General features: G+C 44.9%; 1 protein-coding gene across 2 annotated transcripts in view; it reads right to left on the bottom strand.

Annotated features, from left to right (window-relative positions):
* Window positions 1-20,894, bottom strand: part of LOC119951665 (sodium- and chloride-dependent neutral and basic amino acid transporter B(0+)-like) — a 65,954-nt gene that overhangs the window by 24,295 nt on the left and 20,765 nt on the right. For both annotated transcript variants that reach the window (XM_038774856.1, XM_038774858.1), the window contains exons 6-8: window positions 9,881-10,013; window positions 8,313-8,453; window positions 3,857-4,085 (exon numbers count right to left, since the gene is read on the bottom strand). In XM_038774856.1, the coding sequence (XP_038630784.1) occupies window positions 3,857-4,085; window positions 8,313-8,453; window positions 9,881-10,013 (503 nt within the window). The remainder of the gene's footprint in view (window positions 1-3,856; window positions 4,086-8,312; window positions 8,454-9,880; window positions 10,014-20,894) is intronic.

Below are 20,894 nucleotides of genomic sequence, written 5' to 3'. Positions count from 1 at the left end.
CCATCTGGGTGGTTCCGCGTCCCCACCCCCATCTCCCATGAGAACATGAGAGGGGAGATCTGAGGAGACGACTATTTTTGTGGCACAATTGCCATCCCCACGCCCGCCCCCCCCACCCCTCATCAGTGCAGAGACACACACCTCGGTGAGCGACAGTATTGGTCAGGTTTCTGGGGCACATTCTGGTTAGCAGGGCACAGTTGTTGATGTACATGAGATGGAGGCAGGGATGTCCAGGCGAGACGGCAGTCGGAAATTTGTTGGATCCCAGGATCAGGTCAAGTCAGAGACTGAGCCTCTGGACCAGGTTTACTCGAAGTTGATGCAATTGATAGGGTGTCGCCGTGATGTTTGGATGGGGATGTTAGCGACACTCCAGTAGGTCCATAGCCAACTGGAGAAGTTCCAGAGATCAGAGGCCCAAGAGATAGCACCAGCAATATGTGGCACTGAGGTCAACACTGCTAGGGTGACGACTACAGTGCAGAACCTGGTGCACAACATCAGCAACATGAGTTGCGGTCTCGAAGGTGTGGTTCAGTCAGTGACGGCCGTGGCTGAGAGCCTCAGCAGCATGTCCGACTCACTGGGGGTTATGTCCCAGTCCACGTGGACTGTATGAGGTGCTGAGGGTCATGTCGAGGCAGAGCCTCTTGCAGCACACGCTGTCCTCCATCAGTTCGAAAGACCAGCAACGCCTGTATTCCTTGGGCTGTCGCCAGCCTCCCCCTCTGGGTCCTTGGGGTGTGGGGCAGGGCCCTGCACATGGGCTGCTGGCTTGAGCCTCTGTCGACATTGCTGCCACCCCCTCCTCTGGTGTCTTGCCTGTCAGCAGCATTGTGAGGGCAGCTTCCATGGGGTCCAAGATATCATCCATACCGTTAAATATCTGTCAGGCATTGGAGAGGGTGAGAGACTGACAACCAGTGATGGTTCCCACCCCGGGACCCTTCCGTCCCCCATGCTTCCAACTACCCCCACCCACATCCTTTGCCATCTGACATGCCCTACCCACGCACCTCCAGCCGCAGAGGACACCCTGGCCACCAGCACTAGACCCTGGACCCTGGACACCCGCACGTAACCTTACCTGGACCAGATGCTAGTCCTCTCCCCGGCATCCACACCCACCCTCTGGTCACGGAAATGTCTCTGGTGTTGTGGCCCAGTCCCTGGGTGTTCAGTTGGCTGCTGCATCTGTGGTGTTGCTTCCTGCAGTGTCCAGGCATCGCGGTCTGAGTGGGATGTAAGGCAATAACTCTCACATTTTACATGGCCCACCTACCCAGGGGAATCCATTTGGAGCTGCGAAGTGCTCACATAACTACGATTGGCAATTCCCAATTGGCAATCGCCTTCAGCCACACGGTCAGAGGTCTGCGCAGTCAGTGGTAGTTATGGGTGGTCAGTGGCCCCATCAACCACCCACCCCCCGCTGAAACACTGGGGCAGCAACCCCAGTACCCCCGGGCTCAATGCCCTGGAGAGAAGATGCCATTTTTGTAGTGTCACCTGGACACCTTGGCAGTGCCAAAGTGCCAGCCTGGCAGTACCAAGGTGCCCACATTCCAGAGGGAGGGCCAGGGCCCTGTCCCTGATCACCCAGCGTCCCTTGATGGCCCGGGAGACACTCTGAGTGCCATTTCACATGGTTCACATTTGTGTGGACTAGTAATGAATGCCGCCCGGCTGGGGACTTCCTAGGGAATCAGGTAGATGCCGGGAGCACGGTAAATCTCGGGTGAGCATGCCTAAGCTGTTTTTAAACCTACTGACGTGCGAGGCTTGCTCACGCCCAGTGTGGGAAGGATCCTGATCGCGAAGCCTTGCAAAGTCTAGGTAGATCTCAAGAGGTGGGAAGCCCATGGAGGCATTTCCCAACATCTACCGCCCACATTAGGGCACAACATGACTGGTAGATCACACCCATAGAGTCAGAGAGCCACATTACAGAAGGAGACCATTCGGTCCGACAAGTTCATGCAGGCTCATTGCTAAATCGGTGTTGTACATGAATGATGTCATAACCTGCTGACAGGCATATTCCTGGTCCCCTGTGCGTTAATACCTTCATCAAAATAGTGTACAATGTGGCCATAACTAGAAGTGTGAGCAAGCACCATGAACATCATTTTCAAGGCAAAACAGCCCCTGTAGCACTGAAAAACCTCGATTCTCCATCTGCGGGTTCCTCCGTTTCGCTGGCAGAGCACCCACGCCAGTGGATTTCCCGATGGCGTGAGGTTGCCCACAATGAGAAAGCCCATTGGCCGGCTACTGGGACAGAGAATCCCACCTCTGGTGCCTTGAAGCCGAGGTCCATGTGGGAACAGCATCAACTCTCCAGCATATTTGAATAGCCAGGCTGAACATTCAGGGGGAGTATTTTCATTTGTTTTCGGCCAAGGCTTAGAGAACCCCAAAGTGTATCATGGAGTTCACCCGACCCACAACTTTTAATAGATTGTGGTACGGGGAGCACACGGCCCACTCTACAGGTGTGGTAGAACAGAAATGGAAAAGTATTTTTTAAAGCAAAACAATGTTTATTCTATGATCTCAAGTTAACCTTTTTAAAACATAGAGTGAACATCTTAGCAACCATTAATTTAAATATAACCCCCAAAGACTACAGCACCAAGTAATCCTTTCAGCTTTCCTTTTAACATCTGTAAGACTTAAAAGCACCTTTTTACAGAAAGACATCAGGCTTAACTTCACGACTGAGAACAGTTACCACGTTGAAATCAGCAAATGGACACTAATAAGCTTGCAGAGATTCACACACATCCTGCTGTGATTGCAGCTTCTCCAAAACTAAAATAAAACCAAACCCACCCTGCAGCAAAAAGCTGAAAACAAAAATAAAAAGCTGACAGACAGCCCAGCTCCACCCACTCTCTGACAACACTGCAGTGAATAAACACCCATTTCTTAAAGGTACTCTCACTGCAGATATTTATATACTCACCCATTTATAAACACCCATTTCTTAAAGGTACTCTCACATGACAATCCCTACAGTGCAGAAGAAGGCTATTTGGCCATCATCCAGTCTGCACAGCCCTTGGAAAGAGAACCGTACTTCAGCCCACATATTCACACTCCTGTTACTATAAGGCGGGATTGGCGATGTGAGCCGAAAATCCTGCCTTAGTAGGATTCTCCGTCGGCTGACGCCGGAATCGCGAATTATAATCGGGCAGAGGATGACGCTTCAGCCAAAAATCATTCCATGCTCCGGCGCCTCAACAGCACTGTGAATGTGTTCTACGTCGCACAAAGGAGTGGGCATGCAAATGGTACAGTAAACTCCGTTGGCATATCATTAATGGACCTGACCCGGAATTCTCTGGGCCCCCGTGATGCTCAGTCGGAATTACTGACAGCGCGGTTGACTTGTGGTATTGAAAATCAGGAACCAGTTGCTGAGTGAGAGAGGGGGATAAGAAAAGTGTCCAACATCGCTACAGTTTATTGGCAGTTGTGCCACTGACCAGGGGGCATCTGCCAGGGCCAGAGGGAGTAGCTGGGGAGCGTGGATGGGCACGGACCGCAATTGCCGCAGCCTGCAAGCCATCAATCTTTCCCCTCCCCTTTTCATTTCCCCTATTGCATCTCATCTGACTCAAATGCATTCAATGTCGTTAACCGTCTTTACCCCCGGTCTTCAGTTTAATTCTCAATCTTTAAATATCAAACACTCTTGGTCCCAGCATTTCCTATACTCCCACTTGCACTCATCGCCAGTCTGAAATTCCAGTATGTGGAGTGCAAAAATGCAGGAGCTGAAAGGTGCTTCAAGAAGCTGTGCGCCTGCAACATCCAGACTGATAACTTGGACACTTCAACTTACCTGACTGTGTAACTTCTGAAATGAGCTTGTCTTGTACGTGAGCCATGTGTCCCAGGATGGAGAAGATGGCAAGTCCAGCAAGCACACTCGTAGCACTATTAACAACACAGACAATGATGGCATCTATGTAACAGTTGTTGTGGAATTTGTTGTAGGATGCCAGTGTGATTAAGTTGCCCCAACCCACAGAAAGAGAATAGAAATTTTGTGCTGCAGCATCTTTCCAGACCTGGGAAATAGAATGGAGAATTCGTCAGCACCAAGCCAATATTCCATCTCCCTGAACACAACTTGCTGTCAAATTCTCTCCAGGAGTTTTATAGCTTGCCACTTGTCAGCCATGTTTTCCAGTGAGTGATCTGATTTGTTACCTGCAGCCTGTACACTGACACCCAGTGACCTCCATTCTTTTGTCGGAATCGGCAACAAAGGGAAGATTTTAACTACGAAAGAAAGTCCCAACAAAGTCCCAAAAAAATTAATAATATAGATCTCAAGATCAATAAAGATCTTTCCATAGCTTTTACTGTCAACTGCAAAGTCACAGTGGAAGCGACCGACACAGGGGTCTTTTTTTTTTAAAAGAGGGAAATGAATTGAATGAAAATCTAATTCTGGAGCAACGTACAAAGAACAAAGAAAAGTACAGCACAGGGACAGGCCCTTCAGCCCTCCAAGCCTGTGCCGACCATGCTGCCCGTCTAAACTAAAATGTTCTGCCCTTCCAGGGTCCATATCCCTCTATTCCCAACCTATTCATGTATTTGTCAAGATGCCCCTTAAACGTCACTATGGTCCCTGCTTTCACCACCTCCTTCGGCAGCGCGTTCCAGGCACCCACTACCCTCTGTGTAAAAAACTTGCCTCGTACATCTCCTCGAAACCTGGCCCCTTGCACCTTAAACCTATGCCCCCAAGTAATTGACCCCTCTACCCTGGGAAAAAGCCTCTGACTATCCACTCTGTCTAGGCACCTCATAATTTTATATCAGGTCTCCCCTCAACCTCTGTCTTTCCAGTGAGAACAAACTGAGTTTATTCAACCTCTCCTCATAGCTAATGCCCTCCACACCAGGCAATATCCTGGTAAATCTCTTCTGCACCCTCTCTGAAGCCTCACATCCTTCTGGTAGTCTGGCGACCAGAATTGAACAATATACTCCAAGTATGGCCTAACTAAGGTTCTATAGAGCTGCAACGTGACTTGCCAATTCTTATACTCAATGCCCCAGCCAATGAAGGCAAACATGCCGTATGCCTTCTTGACTACCTTCTCCACCTGTGTTGCCCCTTTCAATGACCTGTGGACCTGTACACCTAGATCTCTCTGACTGTCAATATTCTTGAGGGTTCTACCATTCACTGTATATTCCCTACCTGTATTAGACCTTCCAAAATGCATTACCTCACATTTGTCCGGATTAAACTCCATCTGCCATCTCTCCGCCCAAGTCTCCAAACTAATGGAGATAGCTAAATCCTGCTGTATCCTCTGACAGTCCTCATTGCTATCCGCAATTCCACCAACCTTTGTGTCGTCTGCAAACTTACTAATCAGACCAGTTACATTTTCCTCCAAATCATTTATATATACTATGAACAGCAAAGGTCCCAGCACTGATCCCTGCGGAACACCACTTAGTCACAGCCCTCCAATCAGAAAAGCACCCTTCCATAGCTTCTCTCTTCCTTCTATGACCTAGCCAGTTCTGTATCCAACCTGCCAGCTTACCCCTGATTCCGTGTGGTGGACTACCGAATTGATATCAACCATTTTAGACAACCACACAAAGTCAAAGCTCCAACAGCACAGTGGTTTGCACTGCTGCCTCACAGCGCCAGAGACCCTGGTTTAATACCGACCACGGGTGACTGTGTGGAGTTTGCATATTCTCCCCATGTCTGCCTGGGTTGTCTCCAGGCGCTCTGCTTTCTTCCCACGGTCCAAAGATATGCAGGTTAGGTGGATTGGATATGCTAAATTGCCGTTAGGTGGGGTTATGGGGATAGGGTGGGGAATTGGGCCTAGGTTGGGTGTTCTTTCCGAGGGTTGGAGCAGACCTTTTTTTATATAAATTTAGAGTACCCAATTAATTATTTTTGCCAATTAACGGGCAATTTAGCGTGGCCAATCCACACAGCCTGCACATCTTTGGGTTGTGAGGGCAGAACCCACGCAAACACGGGGAGAATGTGCAAACTCCACATGGACAGTTATCCAGACCTGGGGTCGAACCTGGGACCTCAGCGCCGTGAGGCCACCGTGCTGCCCTGGATTGGTGCACACCTGATGGGCCAAGTGGCCTCCTTCTGCATTGTAGATATTCTATAATATCAAGATAATGGGATGGCTAACACTGGCACAGCTATACCACAGCAACTTCAGATTAAATCCACAAGTCTTTTCCCAAGATACCCAGCTCTGTGTTTGCTTCATGAAGGTTGCATTTTGTTCTCTGTCTCATCATTAACATATATTGGCTGCTGCAAAATTCCTGTACTTGCCCTGAAAATATCAACTAAACTCAAGTCATTGCAAGTCTAAGTGGCTTTTAACCATGTGTTCAGTGTCAATTGTTGCCAGTCAATCTCTCTGGTCTTGAAAAGTTTCCTCTTTCTCTAAATCCATTCTTTCTTGCCCTCTTTTGTTTTCTCTTTATGTATTTAATATTTAATTCGCCAATCTAATTTGTCATCTCTAATTTACATTTCCTTCACTGCTAATTTCACAATACTGGCTGGCGGAGGAAATACTTGCTCTGCTCATTCAGAGCTCTGATGACCTCTAGAGGAAGATGTACCATTTCCAAACCTTACTTCTCATTAGTAGCAGCAGTAAATTTCATTGATGGTGCTGAACAAATCGAGGTAAAGTCGAAGTCAGATCAGACACATGGGCGGGATTCTCCAAAACGCGGTTAGGTGTTGACGCCTGCATAAACACCGGACACAAATCACGTCCGCCCTCCGATCGATGGCCCCCAATCACGAGACTGGCCTTCCTGGAGGCCCACCCTGGCCTGTGATAGATCTCTACCCCCCCCCCCCCACCCCCCAGGGCGACTGCAGACTGAGTCCGCAGCTGCCACCCCGAGTGTCCGCCGGGCGGAACCATGTTAGAACCAGCCCGGCACGTGGAAAATCGCGGGACAGCATCAGACCCGATCGCGGGTCTGACACCCCATTTTCCGCCTCTGTGCTGAGCGCGATTTCGGCACAGAGGCTCGGAGAATCCCGGCCCATACATTCCGGGCGCGATTCTCCGCAAATCCGGCGTGCCGTGAAGGCTGGCGTGAAACTGCCCGTGTTTCACGCCAGCCTCGGAGCTCCGTCCTGGGACCCGATTCTCCCCCCCGGGCGGGGTTAGTATCGGGGCTCGGTGAATCACGGTGACGCGGAGTTAGCAAACGTCGCTAACTCCGCCCACCAAGAGTCACGGCAGCTGACGCGCACGATGATGTAATCTGCGCATGCGCGGGATGGACGGCTCCAACCCGCACATGTGCGGATGACGTCATCATGCAGACGCAACAAACCCGCGCATGCGCGGGCTGTCATGCCCCTCAGCCATCCCATGGACTGATCCTGCAGGGCGGCGGAAGAACAAATAGAGCGTGGGTATCGGACCCGCTGCCCGCGATCGGTGCCCACCGATCGCAGGCCCATGCCACCCTTGGCACGGCCGTGGTGCGGCCATGCCAGTCGGTTCCATGGTTGTCCGGAACGGGCACTTTGCAGCCGTTTTCATGAACGCTGAAAGCAGGTGTGATCGCGGCCATGAAAACGGTCGTACACTCCGCGGTATTTGGCCCATCGGCCTGCGGAGAATCGCTGTTTTCCGTAAAAAACGGCGAGCAGCGATTTGTGTCGGGGGGCGGCCGGAGGGGGGGGGGGGGGGGAGAATAGCGGGAGGCCGTGAAAATTGTCGGGAAGGCCCTCCCAATATTCTCCGACCCGTCGTGGGCAGCGGAGAATTCGGCCCGGACCCTTACTGCAGCCAACTTCCAGCCAAAAATAGGTTGGTGAAAATTCCAGCTGAAAGTCCGATTGCTGAATCTGTTTCAAGATCAGAAAGAAGGAGATATCAGGAAAAAAATTCCATTCCATCCCATTCCCTGTCACTCTGTCTCATCCAGTCCCATCTGGCTCTGCTCTTCCCATCACAGCCCTTGTCGCTCCTACCCTCTTGCTATCAACAAGATGTTTAAAACTAACTGACTAGTACTCATCACAATTCATCGCAAAGTCTCAGTTGAAGCTCTGTCCAGTTCCACATGAGCGAAAGAAGGCAATGTCTGAAGTTAGTTCTCTCACATTCGAAAAAGCTCCCCCAAAAACACCATTCAGATTTTAACTTGACTTTCCCGAGTTCACACGGGGAAAAACAATTGAAGTTGAACACGTAGCAATTTGAAAATTACAGCTGAGATTCTATGGATTGTTGTGGTAATTTTACCTGGGCGTCAGTCAGTTTGGAGAAGTCTGACTGGCTTCCAATGTAGAATTCAATTCCTTTATAGGCTCCCTCCAGGGTAAGACCTCGGAGCAGGAGTATGATCAGAATCACATAAGGGACTATCGTAGTGAAGTAAGACACCTGACCACGGAGAGGAGCTTGTTAGATTTTCCTGTATTGCAGGTACAACAGTTACAGCATTGAATCCAACTGAGTGGTAAACTCAGACGATTGCAATCAAAGCAGAGAATGAAACAGAAAAGGAAGATTAATAATTAAATAATTATTGAACCACTGCAGATTATAACTGAGTTTAAATAACGTAATATTATTCTACCTTATTTATTTATATTGCTTATGTTTTATATCTGCATACTTTTTTAAAATCCCATATTCAATAAAGTAACAGATTTAAACAAATAATTGAACAAAGTGTGATGAACATATTTAACACATATTTACTCCTCAGGTTTCTTGTCATTCACATTGTCCAGAAAGGCCACACTTCACTAATATCAAAACATGACCTTAATCTGCTCCATCAGATTACCTGCTCCATCAGGGCAACACGGAGGCACAGCGGTTAGCACTGCTGCCTCACAGCACCAGGGATAAGGGTTCAATTCCAGCCTCGGGTGACTGTCAGTGTGGAATTTGCACTGTCTCCCCATGTCTGCGTGGGTTTCCCTCGGGTGCTCCGGTTTCCTCCCACAGTCCAAAGATGTGCAGGTTAGATGGATTGGCCATGATAAATTGCCCCTTAGTGGCCAAAAGATTAGGTGGGGTTAGGACAAGGGTGGGCAAACTACGGCCCGCGGGACGCATGCGGCCCGCCAAAGGTCTTTATGCGGCCCACCAAGTCATTAAAAAAAAAATTTAATTAAAAAAAAAAAAAAATTGGGTTACTTACTGGTATAGGGTGGATACGTTGACTTGAGTAGGGTGATCATTGCTTGGCACAACATCGAGGGCCGAAGGTCCTGTTCTGTGCTGTACTGTTCTATGTTCTATGTTCTATATGAGGCGCCCAGAATCATAAACGGGTGAAGTAATTATTTTACTTAATATACTATCCGGCCCTTTAAAATTGTGAACTTCTGAATGTGGCCCTTGCACGGAAAAGTTTGCCCACCCCTGGGTTAGGAGGATAGGGTCGTGGCGTGGGCCTGGACAGAACACTATTCCCAAGGGTCAGTGCAGACTTGATGGGCTGAATAGTCTCCTTCTGTAACGTAGAGAGTCTATGGGGCAGTCCAGCTCAGCCTTCCAGAACAATGGGAAATTCACTGAAAACGTCTGAATCAGTGACTGAAACCCTTGGAATGAAGGGCATATTTCAGGGGTTTGGCAGAATTGCTGCTGTTCTTTCCCTCAGGAGAAATATCTTCAGACGTCACTCAGGCCTGAAGTGTTGATGGATTATGGATCTCCCACTCCCTAAAGAGTCACTGTGAACATTACCTGTGAGATCAACCACTTCACAAATGATTCATAAATTCCTGTTTTATTGTTGCATACATCTGCACTTTGTCATGACTTTTAACTTGATTCATCACCAACCGTTTTACCTTTTCTGAAGTTTTGATTCCATTTGTTAACACAGTCCAAACAATTAGCCAGGCCAGAAGCAGACAGAGGGCTAAATACCAGACGATCTCCCCCGTCTCATCCATTGAACTGGTACGGCGTAAAACCGCTTTACTGAACAAAATGACAACAGTAAATATCTTACAGAAGATATCTTAGTGTTCATCATACACTGATGATATTGGATACAATGTATCAAAATATTTAGCAACAAAAACATGGATATAACATGATCTGATTAAGCAGAATCAGTTCTGCTTTCAGAAGTGCATGGTTTTCAAGAATCAACATGAAATTTTATTGATTTCTCTCTATCTCTACTGATATTTTTAATCATAAAGCTGCGCCTAAGCAGTGAGCCCTGATCAGATGCCCTGGAGAGCTGATTTGATTTGAAGGAGTTCCTGACGATGTTTCATTGACTATCTTACGTTGCACTATTGAAACTACCTGGGCCAGTCACTGTGTCTCACAGTGAATTCGGCATTTTCATATCGTTAAACATGGGACTACATTTTACATGCCTCTAGCAGGTGTGTTCAGAAGCCGTGGGGGAGCAGGAGCTCTGGTTGGAGGGACGGGGGGGGGGGGGGGGGGGGGGGGGTACGAGACTTGAAATTACAAAGCTTCAAACACTACCACATTTCTACCCATGTGCGAGCTCACCCCATAACACAGCAGACATTGAAATCGGCAGCGCACATGATTATTCAATGAATAATAATAGATATGCTTGTAAGAAGCTAATTAAACCCAATAATGCACTGACAACACCATAATGCACTGCACACATCGTAACACACTGCCCACACACCAAAACATACTACCTACACCTTAGTACACTGTCCACATCAAAATACACTGCCCACACCATTATACACTGCACACATAATGATACACTGCACACAATAATAGACTGCATACACCAAAATATACTGCCCACACCAGAACAAACTTCCCAAACCTAAATACATGGCTTACACCATAATGGACTGGCTACGCTATAATACACTGCTGTAAGTTGTGGCAAACTCATCAAAGGACCAACATTCCAGTTTATTTGAGCAGATCAGGCAGACAACGGAATCATGACAAACAGGCCATGAGTCATGAAACAGCCCAATCTCATCAAGAGACCATGGGCAGTTGAAATGTAAATCACATATTGTCCTGGCCAGACAGAAGCACAATACTTTAATGAGATAACAAAGTTGGCTCCAGCGACCATTGTCAAGAGACCAGCAGAAACCAGAGATATTGCAAGTTTTTCGTAAGGGCACTGATTACATTATGACACCTTGTGATTGGGGAACTTGATCACTTCCATTCTGTCATCAATCAGAAAGGCTTCCTTTGTCCTGGAACTCACCGGTGGGAGGGTCAGTGTTTGACCCATTCAGGGTTTTGCCCTTAAAAAGTCAAGTCTGAGGAACTGTGAGAAGAAAGAAAGGAACTCTACTCTCCTGCAAGAACTCTGCTCCCCTGCAAGAACTCTGCTCCCCTGCAAGAACTCTACTCTCCTGCAAGAACTCTGCTCCCCTGCAAGAACTCTGCTCCCCTGCAAGAAGCTCTACTCTCTTGCCTGTTACACGCTTCGCCCGGCAGAAAACCGACCACGAGAAATGAAGGAACGACAGCCGCAAGGACCAGATAGCTTGGAAGAAGATCTAAAGAAATCTGTGTCAAAGTTTTTTTTAACTATCCTGTCCCTGGAGCGGTGAGTATATTCCTCCAGCTCCCAGAAAACTCCCAATTAGTATAGCTTGTTGAGGTTTGGGGTGGGTGAGTGAATGTATCTGTGTTTGCGTCGTTAAAGTAAATCTGTGTAAACTGTAAGAATTTTCGATGTGCCGTTTAGTCTCTTGTTTTACACATAGTATTTCATAATCGGTGTGTGTGTGTGTGTGTGGGTTAATCGGAATTGCAGAAGACTTAATTTCTCTTGAATAAATCAATTATTTTAAAACTACCAATATTGTGTTTCTCACCTTCCTTTCACTGTCCGCTCTGGTCAAGTCACAATAATTGCCAGAACATAATCCCACAGTGAAGGACTGGAAAAGGGAATCTGAGCGCTTCAAACATGCTCACTCAAGAGAGGCTGCTGGTCAGGAATAAACAGTGGTCCCTCTTTCTCTCTCTCTTGTGAAGTTGCACTGGTGGGGCACTTCCGGGTGACATTTCACCATCACAGGAGAGAGACTCACACAGGTGTAGGTGGCAGTCAAGGTAACTGGTGTGGCATAAGGACAACCTCACTGGTTAGGTATAAACCGTGAGACTTGCCCCCTCTCTCTTGTGAAGCTGTCCCAGTGCGACACTTCGGGGTCGTGGTTTTATCACCTGCAGGAGAGAGACACCCACAGTTATCTGTGACACCCAATACCAGCCTGTTGTGGAGTAAAGGAAACCCTTTTTGTTACACTGTCCACACCATAATACACTGCCTCCACCATAATACACTGCCCACACAATATTTACACTATACCCACCACATTTCACTGCCTACACAATAACACTGTACACACCATAATACATTGCACACACCAAAATATGCTGCTCACACCAAACTACACTGCCGATATCATAATACACCGCCACACCATGATACACTGCCCACACCATTATACACTGCCTCCACCATAATAAACTGCCCACACCAAAATATACTCCCCACACCAAAATACACTGCCCACATCATAATACACTGAACACACCGGAGTACACTGCCTACATCATAATGCACCATAACACACTGCACACAACAAAATACACCACCCACACCATAATACACCACCCACACCATAATTCACTGCCTACACCATAATATACCGTCCATACCATAATACACCGGCCATACCATAATACACTGCCCATACCATAATACACTGCCAACACCATAATACACCGCCCACACCATAATACACCGCCCACACAATATTACACTGCCTAATTATAACACAGTGCACACAACAAATACACTGCTGTGTTGGGCAGCTCGGTAGCATAGTGGTTTGCACAGTTTCTTCACAGCTCCAGGGTCCCGGGTTCCATTCCCGGCTTGATCACTGTCTATGCGGAGTCTGCACATTATCCCCGTGTCTGCGTGGGTTTCCCCCCACAGTCCAAACATGTGTGGGTTAGGTGGATTGGCCATGCTAAATTGCCCTTAGTGTCAAAAAAATGTTAAGTTGGGTTACTGGGCTATGGGGATAGGGTAGATATATGGGCTTCAATAGGTGCTCTTTATATGGCCAATGCAGACTCGATGGGCTGAATGGCCTCCTTCTGCACTGTAAATTCTATGGTTGTATGATTCACTCCAAAATATGCTGCTCACACAAAACTATACTGTCCACACAATAATACATTGCCGACGCCATAATACACTGCACACACCATAATACACTACACATATCATAATGCACTGTCCACACCATAATACCTTGCTCAAAACATAATACACTGCCTACATCATAATACATTACCCAAACCAGAATACATTGCATACAACATAATACTGTCCACACCATAATACATGACCCACACAATAATAAAGGGCCCACACTATAATAAACTGCCTACATCGTAATGCATTGCCTTAACCAGAATACACTGCCTACATAATAAAACTTTGCCTTAACCATTATGCACTGCCCACACCATACATCACTGTCCTCGCCATAATACACTTCCAACACCATAATATACTTCCAACGCCATAATACACTGCCTACACCATAAAGCACCGCCCACGCCATGATATATTACCCACACCATTATACACTGCCTACACCATAATACGGTGCCCACACCAAAATATACTGCCCACACCAAAATAAACTGCCTACACATAATACACTGCCCACACCATAATACACCGCCCACACTATGATACACCATCTACACCATAATATCCCGCCACACCACAATTCACCGCCCATACCATAATGCACCATCCACACCAGATACACTGCACATACAATAATACACTTCCTATATCATAATACAAAGACTATACTATAATATAGTCAGCATGGTATGGGCAGCACAGTGGCACAAGTGAATAGCACTGTAGCTTCACAGCGCCAGGGTCCCAGGTTCGCTTCCATGCTGGGTCACTGTCTGTGCGGAGTCTGCACGTTCTCCGTGACTGCGTGGGTTTCCTCCGGGTGCTCCGGTTTCCTCCCACAGTCCAAAGACGTGCAGGTCAAGTGGATTGGCCATGCTAAATTGCCGTTAGTGACCAAAAAGGTTAGGAGGGGTTATCGGGTTTCGGGGATAGGGTGGAAATGAGGGCTTAAGTGGGTCGATGGAGACTCGATGGGCCGAATGGCCTCCTTCTGCACTGTATGTTCTATGTTCTACTCCCCACACCATAATAAACTGATGACATCATACTACACAGCCCGTGCCACAATACACTGCACACACCAAAATATATTGCCCACATAAAACTACACTGCCTATATCATAATACACTACTGCAGCATGATACATTGCCAACACGATTATACACTGTCTACACCATATTACACTGCACACACAATAATACACTGTTCACACAATAATACATTGGCCACACCATAATACACTGCACATACCAAAATATACTTCCCACACCAAAATATACTGCCTATACCATAATACACCGCCACACCATGATAGATTACCCACACAATTAGACATTGGCAACATCATAATGCACTGCACACCCAATAATACACTGTATACACCATAATACACTGCCCACATCAAAATATACTGCCCACACCAAAATACACTGCCTACAGCATAATATATGGCTCGCACCATAATACTCTGCACATATCATAATTCACTGCCCACGCCATAATACACTGGCAAACCATAGTACACTGCTCACACCATAATACACTTCTCGCACCATAATACACTTCTCGCACCATAATGCATTGCCTGCACCATAATACATTACGCACACCATAATGCACCACTAACACTATATTACACTGCCTACACCATAATACATTGCCCCAACAAGAATACACTTCTGACATCATAATACACTACTCGCACCATAATATATTGTCCAAACCATAATACATTGCCTGCCTCATAATACATTCCCCAAAATCGAATACCTTGCACGCAACATAATACTGTCCACACCATAATACACTGCCCACACCATAATACACCATCCACAGCATAATACACTGCACAGACTAAAATACACTGCACATACAATACTACACTGCCTATATCATAATACAAAGACCATACCATAATATAGTCCCCACACCATAATAAACTGATGACATCACACTGCACTGCCCATGCCATACACTGCCCACGCCAAAATATATTGCCCACACCAAACTACACTGCCTATATCATAGTACACTACTGCACCATGATACATTGCCAACACGATTATACACTGCCTACACCATATTACACAGCAAACACAATGATACACTGTATGCACAATAATACACTGTACACCATGATACATTGCCCACACAATTAGACACTGCCGACACCATAATACACTATACTCACAATAATACACTCTACACACCATAATACACAGCCCACACCAAAATACATTGCCTACAGCATAATACACTGCTCACACCATAATACATTGCACGTATTATAATTCACTGCCCACATCATAATAAAGTGCCCACACCATGAGACACTGCCCACACAATAATACACTGTACACACCATAATACACTGCCCATATCAAAATATATTACCCACACCAAAATACAATGGCCACACCATAATACACTGGCAAACCATAATACACTACTCACGCCATAATACACTTCTCGCACCAGGCGACACTTCTCGCACCATAATGCACTGCCTGCACCATAATGCACCACTAACACTATATTGCACTGCCTACACCATAATACATTGCCCTAACAAGAATACACTGCTCTACCTTGATACATTGCCCACACAATTATACACTGCCTACACCATATTACACAGCACACACAATAATACACTGTACACACAATTTGAAAACCTTTGTTCAGCCGCTTTTCAAACCGGCTGAGATTAACTATTTCTGCTTGGCTGTTTAGCTCACCCAACATCCGATTTGCTGAATGGAAATTGATACATACCCATTGGAGATTATAAATTTTAAGTTTTTAAATTGATGGATATTTCAAGGACGAAATTAACTAATTTGGCTCCAAGTCAAATTGTGCATTTTAACAATCAGTAGACTACGTCATTACAGCCAGCAACTCGAGCCACAAATTTAAGAATGTTTACCACCGCACGCTGATAATTGGGGCTTTTATTAAAAAGAAAGAGTTGGCTTTAAGTTATTTGGACTCATTTGTTTTTCTTTGCTATCTTTTCAGCTAAAGTAATTAGTTGCATTCAACTTTGATACTGACTACAGACACTTTGGTTTCCTGTAACTTGAATTTAAATCAACCTCCCCTGAATGTAATTGTTCCTGATGTGGAACTGATAAAATACACCAATATGAGTTGCTGGTCCATGCATGTAAAGGGAAAGTTTACTGAAGCTGAAGGGAATCAATCAATTTAAATTTTTGAACAACAAAGTGAAATGGAAAGACAGTCTGAGTCACCAGGAAGCATTTTGTGTGGTTTGAAGAGAGATAAATTGAACATATTCTCAGCTTCTAAATGTCACTATTGAGTTTGGGATGATTTATATAAAAGCAATATCAATTTCTTTCAGTGGGTTGTAACTAATAAAATATCACCTCAGGTAACACATGTGTGAACGTGCATAGTCTGATGCTTTGCTTCTACGTACTGACATGCTAATAATTGAGGAACTCACAGCATCCAGTGAAATGAACAAGGAATGTTACATATTCATGAGTGAGGTGATCTGCCAACAGCATAATACATGGCCAACACCAAAATACACTGCACAAACCGTAACACAGTGCACACACCAAAATAAACTGCCCACACTAAAATACACTGCACACACCAAAATATAATAGCCACAAAATAATACATTGCCCACACCATAATACACTGCCTACATCATAATACATTCCCCAAACCATAATACACTGCCGATATCATAATACATTGCCCAAACCATAATACACTGCAGATATCATAATACATTGCACAAACCATAATACACAACGTGCACAATAATACGCACCCACACCAACATTAACAACCTACACAATAATACACCATAATAAACAGCCCACACAATGATACACGGCCCACACCATAATAAACAGCCCACACAATGATACACGGCCCACACCATAATAAACAGCCCACACAATGATACACGGCCCACACCATAATAAACAGCCCACACAATGATACACGGCCCACACCATAATATACTTGCCACACCATATATATAATATATATATTTGTTTTGATCATCCTTTAAAAACTTTGCTTTGAACACAATTGTCATCAAGAAAAATTAGACTTTTGTAAAATCAAAGAATATAAACTGCAGTTTGAGTTTGGACTAATCCCCGGTATCCAGAGTTCAAATTGTCAAAAATGAAGATCTGAAGATCAAAATTTGTTTCATAACAACTATATGGTTCCTTGTCATTTTTTTGAAAAGGTGAGGTGAAGTAATTATTTCAATTTGCAAACCTTTGTTCCGCCCCTTTTCAAACCAGCTGAGATTAATTATTTCTGCTTGGCTGTTTAGCTCACCCAACATCTGATTTGCTGAATGAAAATTGGAGATACCCATTGGAGATTATAAATTTTACTTTTTCAAATTGATGGATATTTCAAGGCCGAAATTAACTAATTTGGCTCCAAGCCACATTGAGTATTTTCACAATCGATAGACTATGTCATTACAGACAGCCAGCAACTGGAGCCACTTCATAAATTTAAGAATGTTTATCACCGCACGCTGATAATTGGGGCTTTTAGAAAAAAAAACAGATGGCTTTAAGTTATTTGGACTCATTTGTTGTTCTTTGCTATCTTTTCAGCTAAAGTAATTAGTTGCCTTCAACTTACATACTGACTGTAGACACTATGGTTTCCTGTAACTTGATTTTAAATCAACCTCACCTTCATGTAATTGTTCCTGATGTTGAACTGATAAAATACACCAATATGAGTTGCTGGTCCATGCATGTAAAGGGAAAGTTTACTAAAGCTGAAGGGAATCAATCAATTTTAATTTTCATAAACCAAGTGAAATGGAAAGATAGTCTGAGTCATGAGGAAACTCTGTGTGGTTTGAAGAGAGATCAATTGAACATATTCTCAGATTCTAGATGTCATTATTGAATTTTGGATGATTTGCATAAAAGTTTTTTCGGTGAGTTGTACCGAATAAAATGTTATCTCAGGCAACACATGTGTGAACGTGCATAGTCTACTGTTTCGCATCTACGTACTGACATCCTAATAGTTTATAAATTAATAGCCTCCAGTTAAAAGGATAAGGAATGTTACATGTTCATGTGTGAGGTGATCTGCAGGGGGGGGGAAGATAGTGTGAAATCTGGGGAGTAAGATCCCAAAGGTAGAAAGAGAATGGGTGACCACCAGGCAGAGAAAGAGGACTAGGCAGGCAGTGCAGGGACCTCCTGTGGCCATTCCCCTGCAAAACCAATATACTGCTTTGGATACAGTTGGAGGGAATGGCCTATTGGGGGAAAGTAGTAACAACCAAATATGTTGCAGCACCGTTGGCTCTGCTGCACGAGAGGAGTAAAAAAACTGATGCAATAGTGATAAGGGACTGAATTTTAAGGGGAATAGATAGGCATTTCTGTGGCTGCAAATGAGATTCCAGGATGGTATGTTGCCTCCCTGGTGCTAGGGTCAAGAATGTCTCTGGGTGGTTGCAGGACATTCTGGAGGGGGAGGCTGAATAGCCAGTGGGCGTGGTGCACATTAGTACGAACAACCTAAGTAAGAAGAGTGGTGAGTCTCAAAAGCAGAATATAGGGAGTTAGGGAGTAAGTTGAAAAGTAGGACTTCAAAGGTAGTAATCTCAAGTTTACTATCAGTGCCACATGCTAGTCAGAGCAGGAATAGCAGGATATATTGGATGGATACATGCTGAAGAGATGGTGTGAGGCGGAAGGTTTCAGATTCCTAAGGCAGTGGAACTGGTTTGCAGGGAGGTGGGACCAGTACAGACTGGATGGGTTACACCTGGGCAGGACTGGGAATGATGTCCCGTTTGCTGGAGTGGTTGCAGAGGGTCTAAAATAAATTGGCAGGGTGATGGGAAATGATTCAAAGATGCAGAAGAAGGGAACACAAGGACAAGAAAACAAAGACAGAATGAGGAATAAGAAAAGTGATGGGCAGAGAAACCAAAGGCCAGAATCACACAGGACCATTGTAAATATAATTAGGAAGTCAGTCTTTAGTCTGTGTGCCTTGATGCATGACGCATTCGCAATAAAGTGAATGAATTAATCGTGCAAATAGAGGTAAACAGATAAGATATAGTCGAGTTTACGGACATATAGCTGCAGGGTGACCAATGTTGGCAACTGAACATCTAGGGGTATTCAGTATTTAGGAAGGACAGATAAAAAGGATAAGGAGGTGGGGTTACATTGTTGGTTAAAGAGGAAATTAACACAGTAGTGAGGAAGGATACGAATGGGTAGAGTTGAGAAATGCCAAGGGACAAAAGCATTAGTGGGAGTTGTATATAGATACCCAAACTGTTGTGGTGATATTGGGGTTGGCAATAAATATGAAATTAGAGATGCATGTGATAAAGGAACAGATTTAATATGGGTGACTTTAATCTGTATATACATTGGGAAAATCAATTTAGTAACAATATGGTAGAGGTGGAATTCCGTGAGTGTGTACAGGATGGATTTCTGCATAAATACATTGAGGAACCAACTAGAGAACAGGCCATTCTAGACTGGGTATTGTGCAATCAGAATAGATTCAATGGAATTCTAGTTGTGCGAGAACCCTTGGGATGAGCGACCATAATATGATAGAATTCTTCATCAAGGTGGAGAGTGTTGTAGTTGATTCTGAGACAAGGTCCTGAATCTAAATAAATGAAACTCTGATGGGATGAGGCACAAGTTGCCTCTGATGGATTGGGTAATGTGACTTAACGGGGTGATGGTGGATAGGCAATGGCAAACATTCAAAGAGCGCATCGCTGAACTGCAACAATTGTTGATTTCTGTCTTGCTCAAAAATAAAATGGGAAAGGTGGCCGAACTATGGCTTACAAGGGAAATTAGAGATAATATTAGATCCAAGGAAGAGGCATTCAGGGGCTTGTCTAATTTTAATCCCAATTACTTATTCGGAACCTTTTCCATAGTGATGTTGTCATGTGAGAGTACCTTTAAGAAATGAGTGTTTATAAATGGGTGTGTATATAAATATCTGTAGTGACAGTACCTTTAAGAAATGGGCGTTTACTACTGCAGTGATGTCAGAGAGTGGGTGGAGCTGGGCTGTCTGTCAGCTTTTTACTTTCCTTTTTGAGCAGGCTGCAGGGTGTGTTTTAGTTTCATTTTCAGTGTTGGAGCTGAAGCCAGACCAAGCAGGTGTACAGCTGTTCTCTCTGCCATCAAAAGACTATCTCTTGATCATTTGGTGAATTCAGCATTATAAATGTTTTCAGTAGTGACTTTAACCAGATGTGCTTCTGATAAAGGTTTAGTTTTTAGTTTTTAAGGATGTTCAAAAGGAAAGCTTAAAGGTTTACTTAGTGTTGTAGTCTTTGGGGGTTGTATTTGAATTGATGGTTGCTAAGATATTCACTGTATGTTTTAAAAATGTTAACTTGAGCTCATAGAATAAACATTGTTTTGCTTTGAAAAAAGACTTTTCCATTTCTGCAGTACCACACCTGTAGAGTGGGCAATGTGCTCTCCATACCACAATCTATTAAAAGTTATGGGTCAGGGGAACTCCATGATACACTTTGGGGCTCTCTGAACCCTGGCCCATAACAGTGGTGATTGTTTAAAGTTCCTCCTTTTCAATAACT

The sequence above is a fragment of the Scyliorhinus canicula genome, chromosome 17, assembly GCF_902713615.1.
Source record: "Scyliorhinus canicula chromosome 17, sScyCan1.1, whole genome shotgun sequence".
Taxonomy (NCBI): domain Eukaryota; kingdom Metazoa; phylum Chordata; class Chondrichthyes; order Carcharhiniformes; family Scyliorhinidae; genus Scyliorhinus; species Scyliorhinus canicula.
This window is presented reverse-complemented; position numbering and strand designations above follow the sequence as displayed.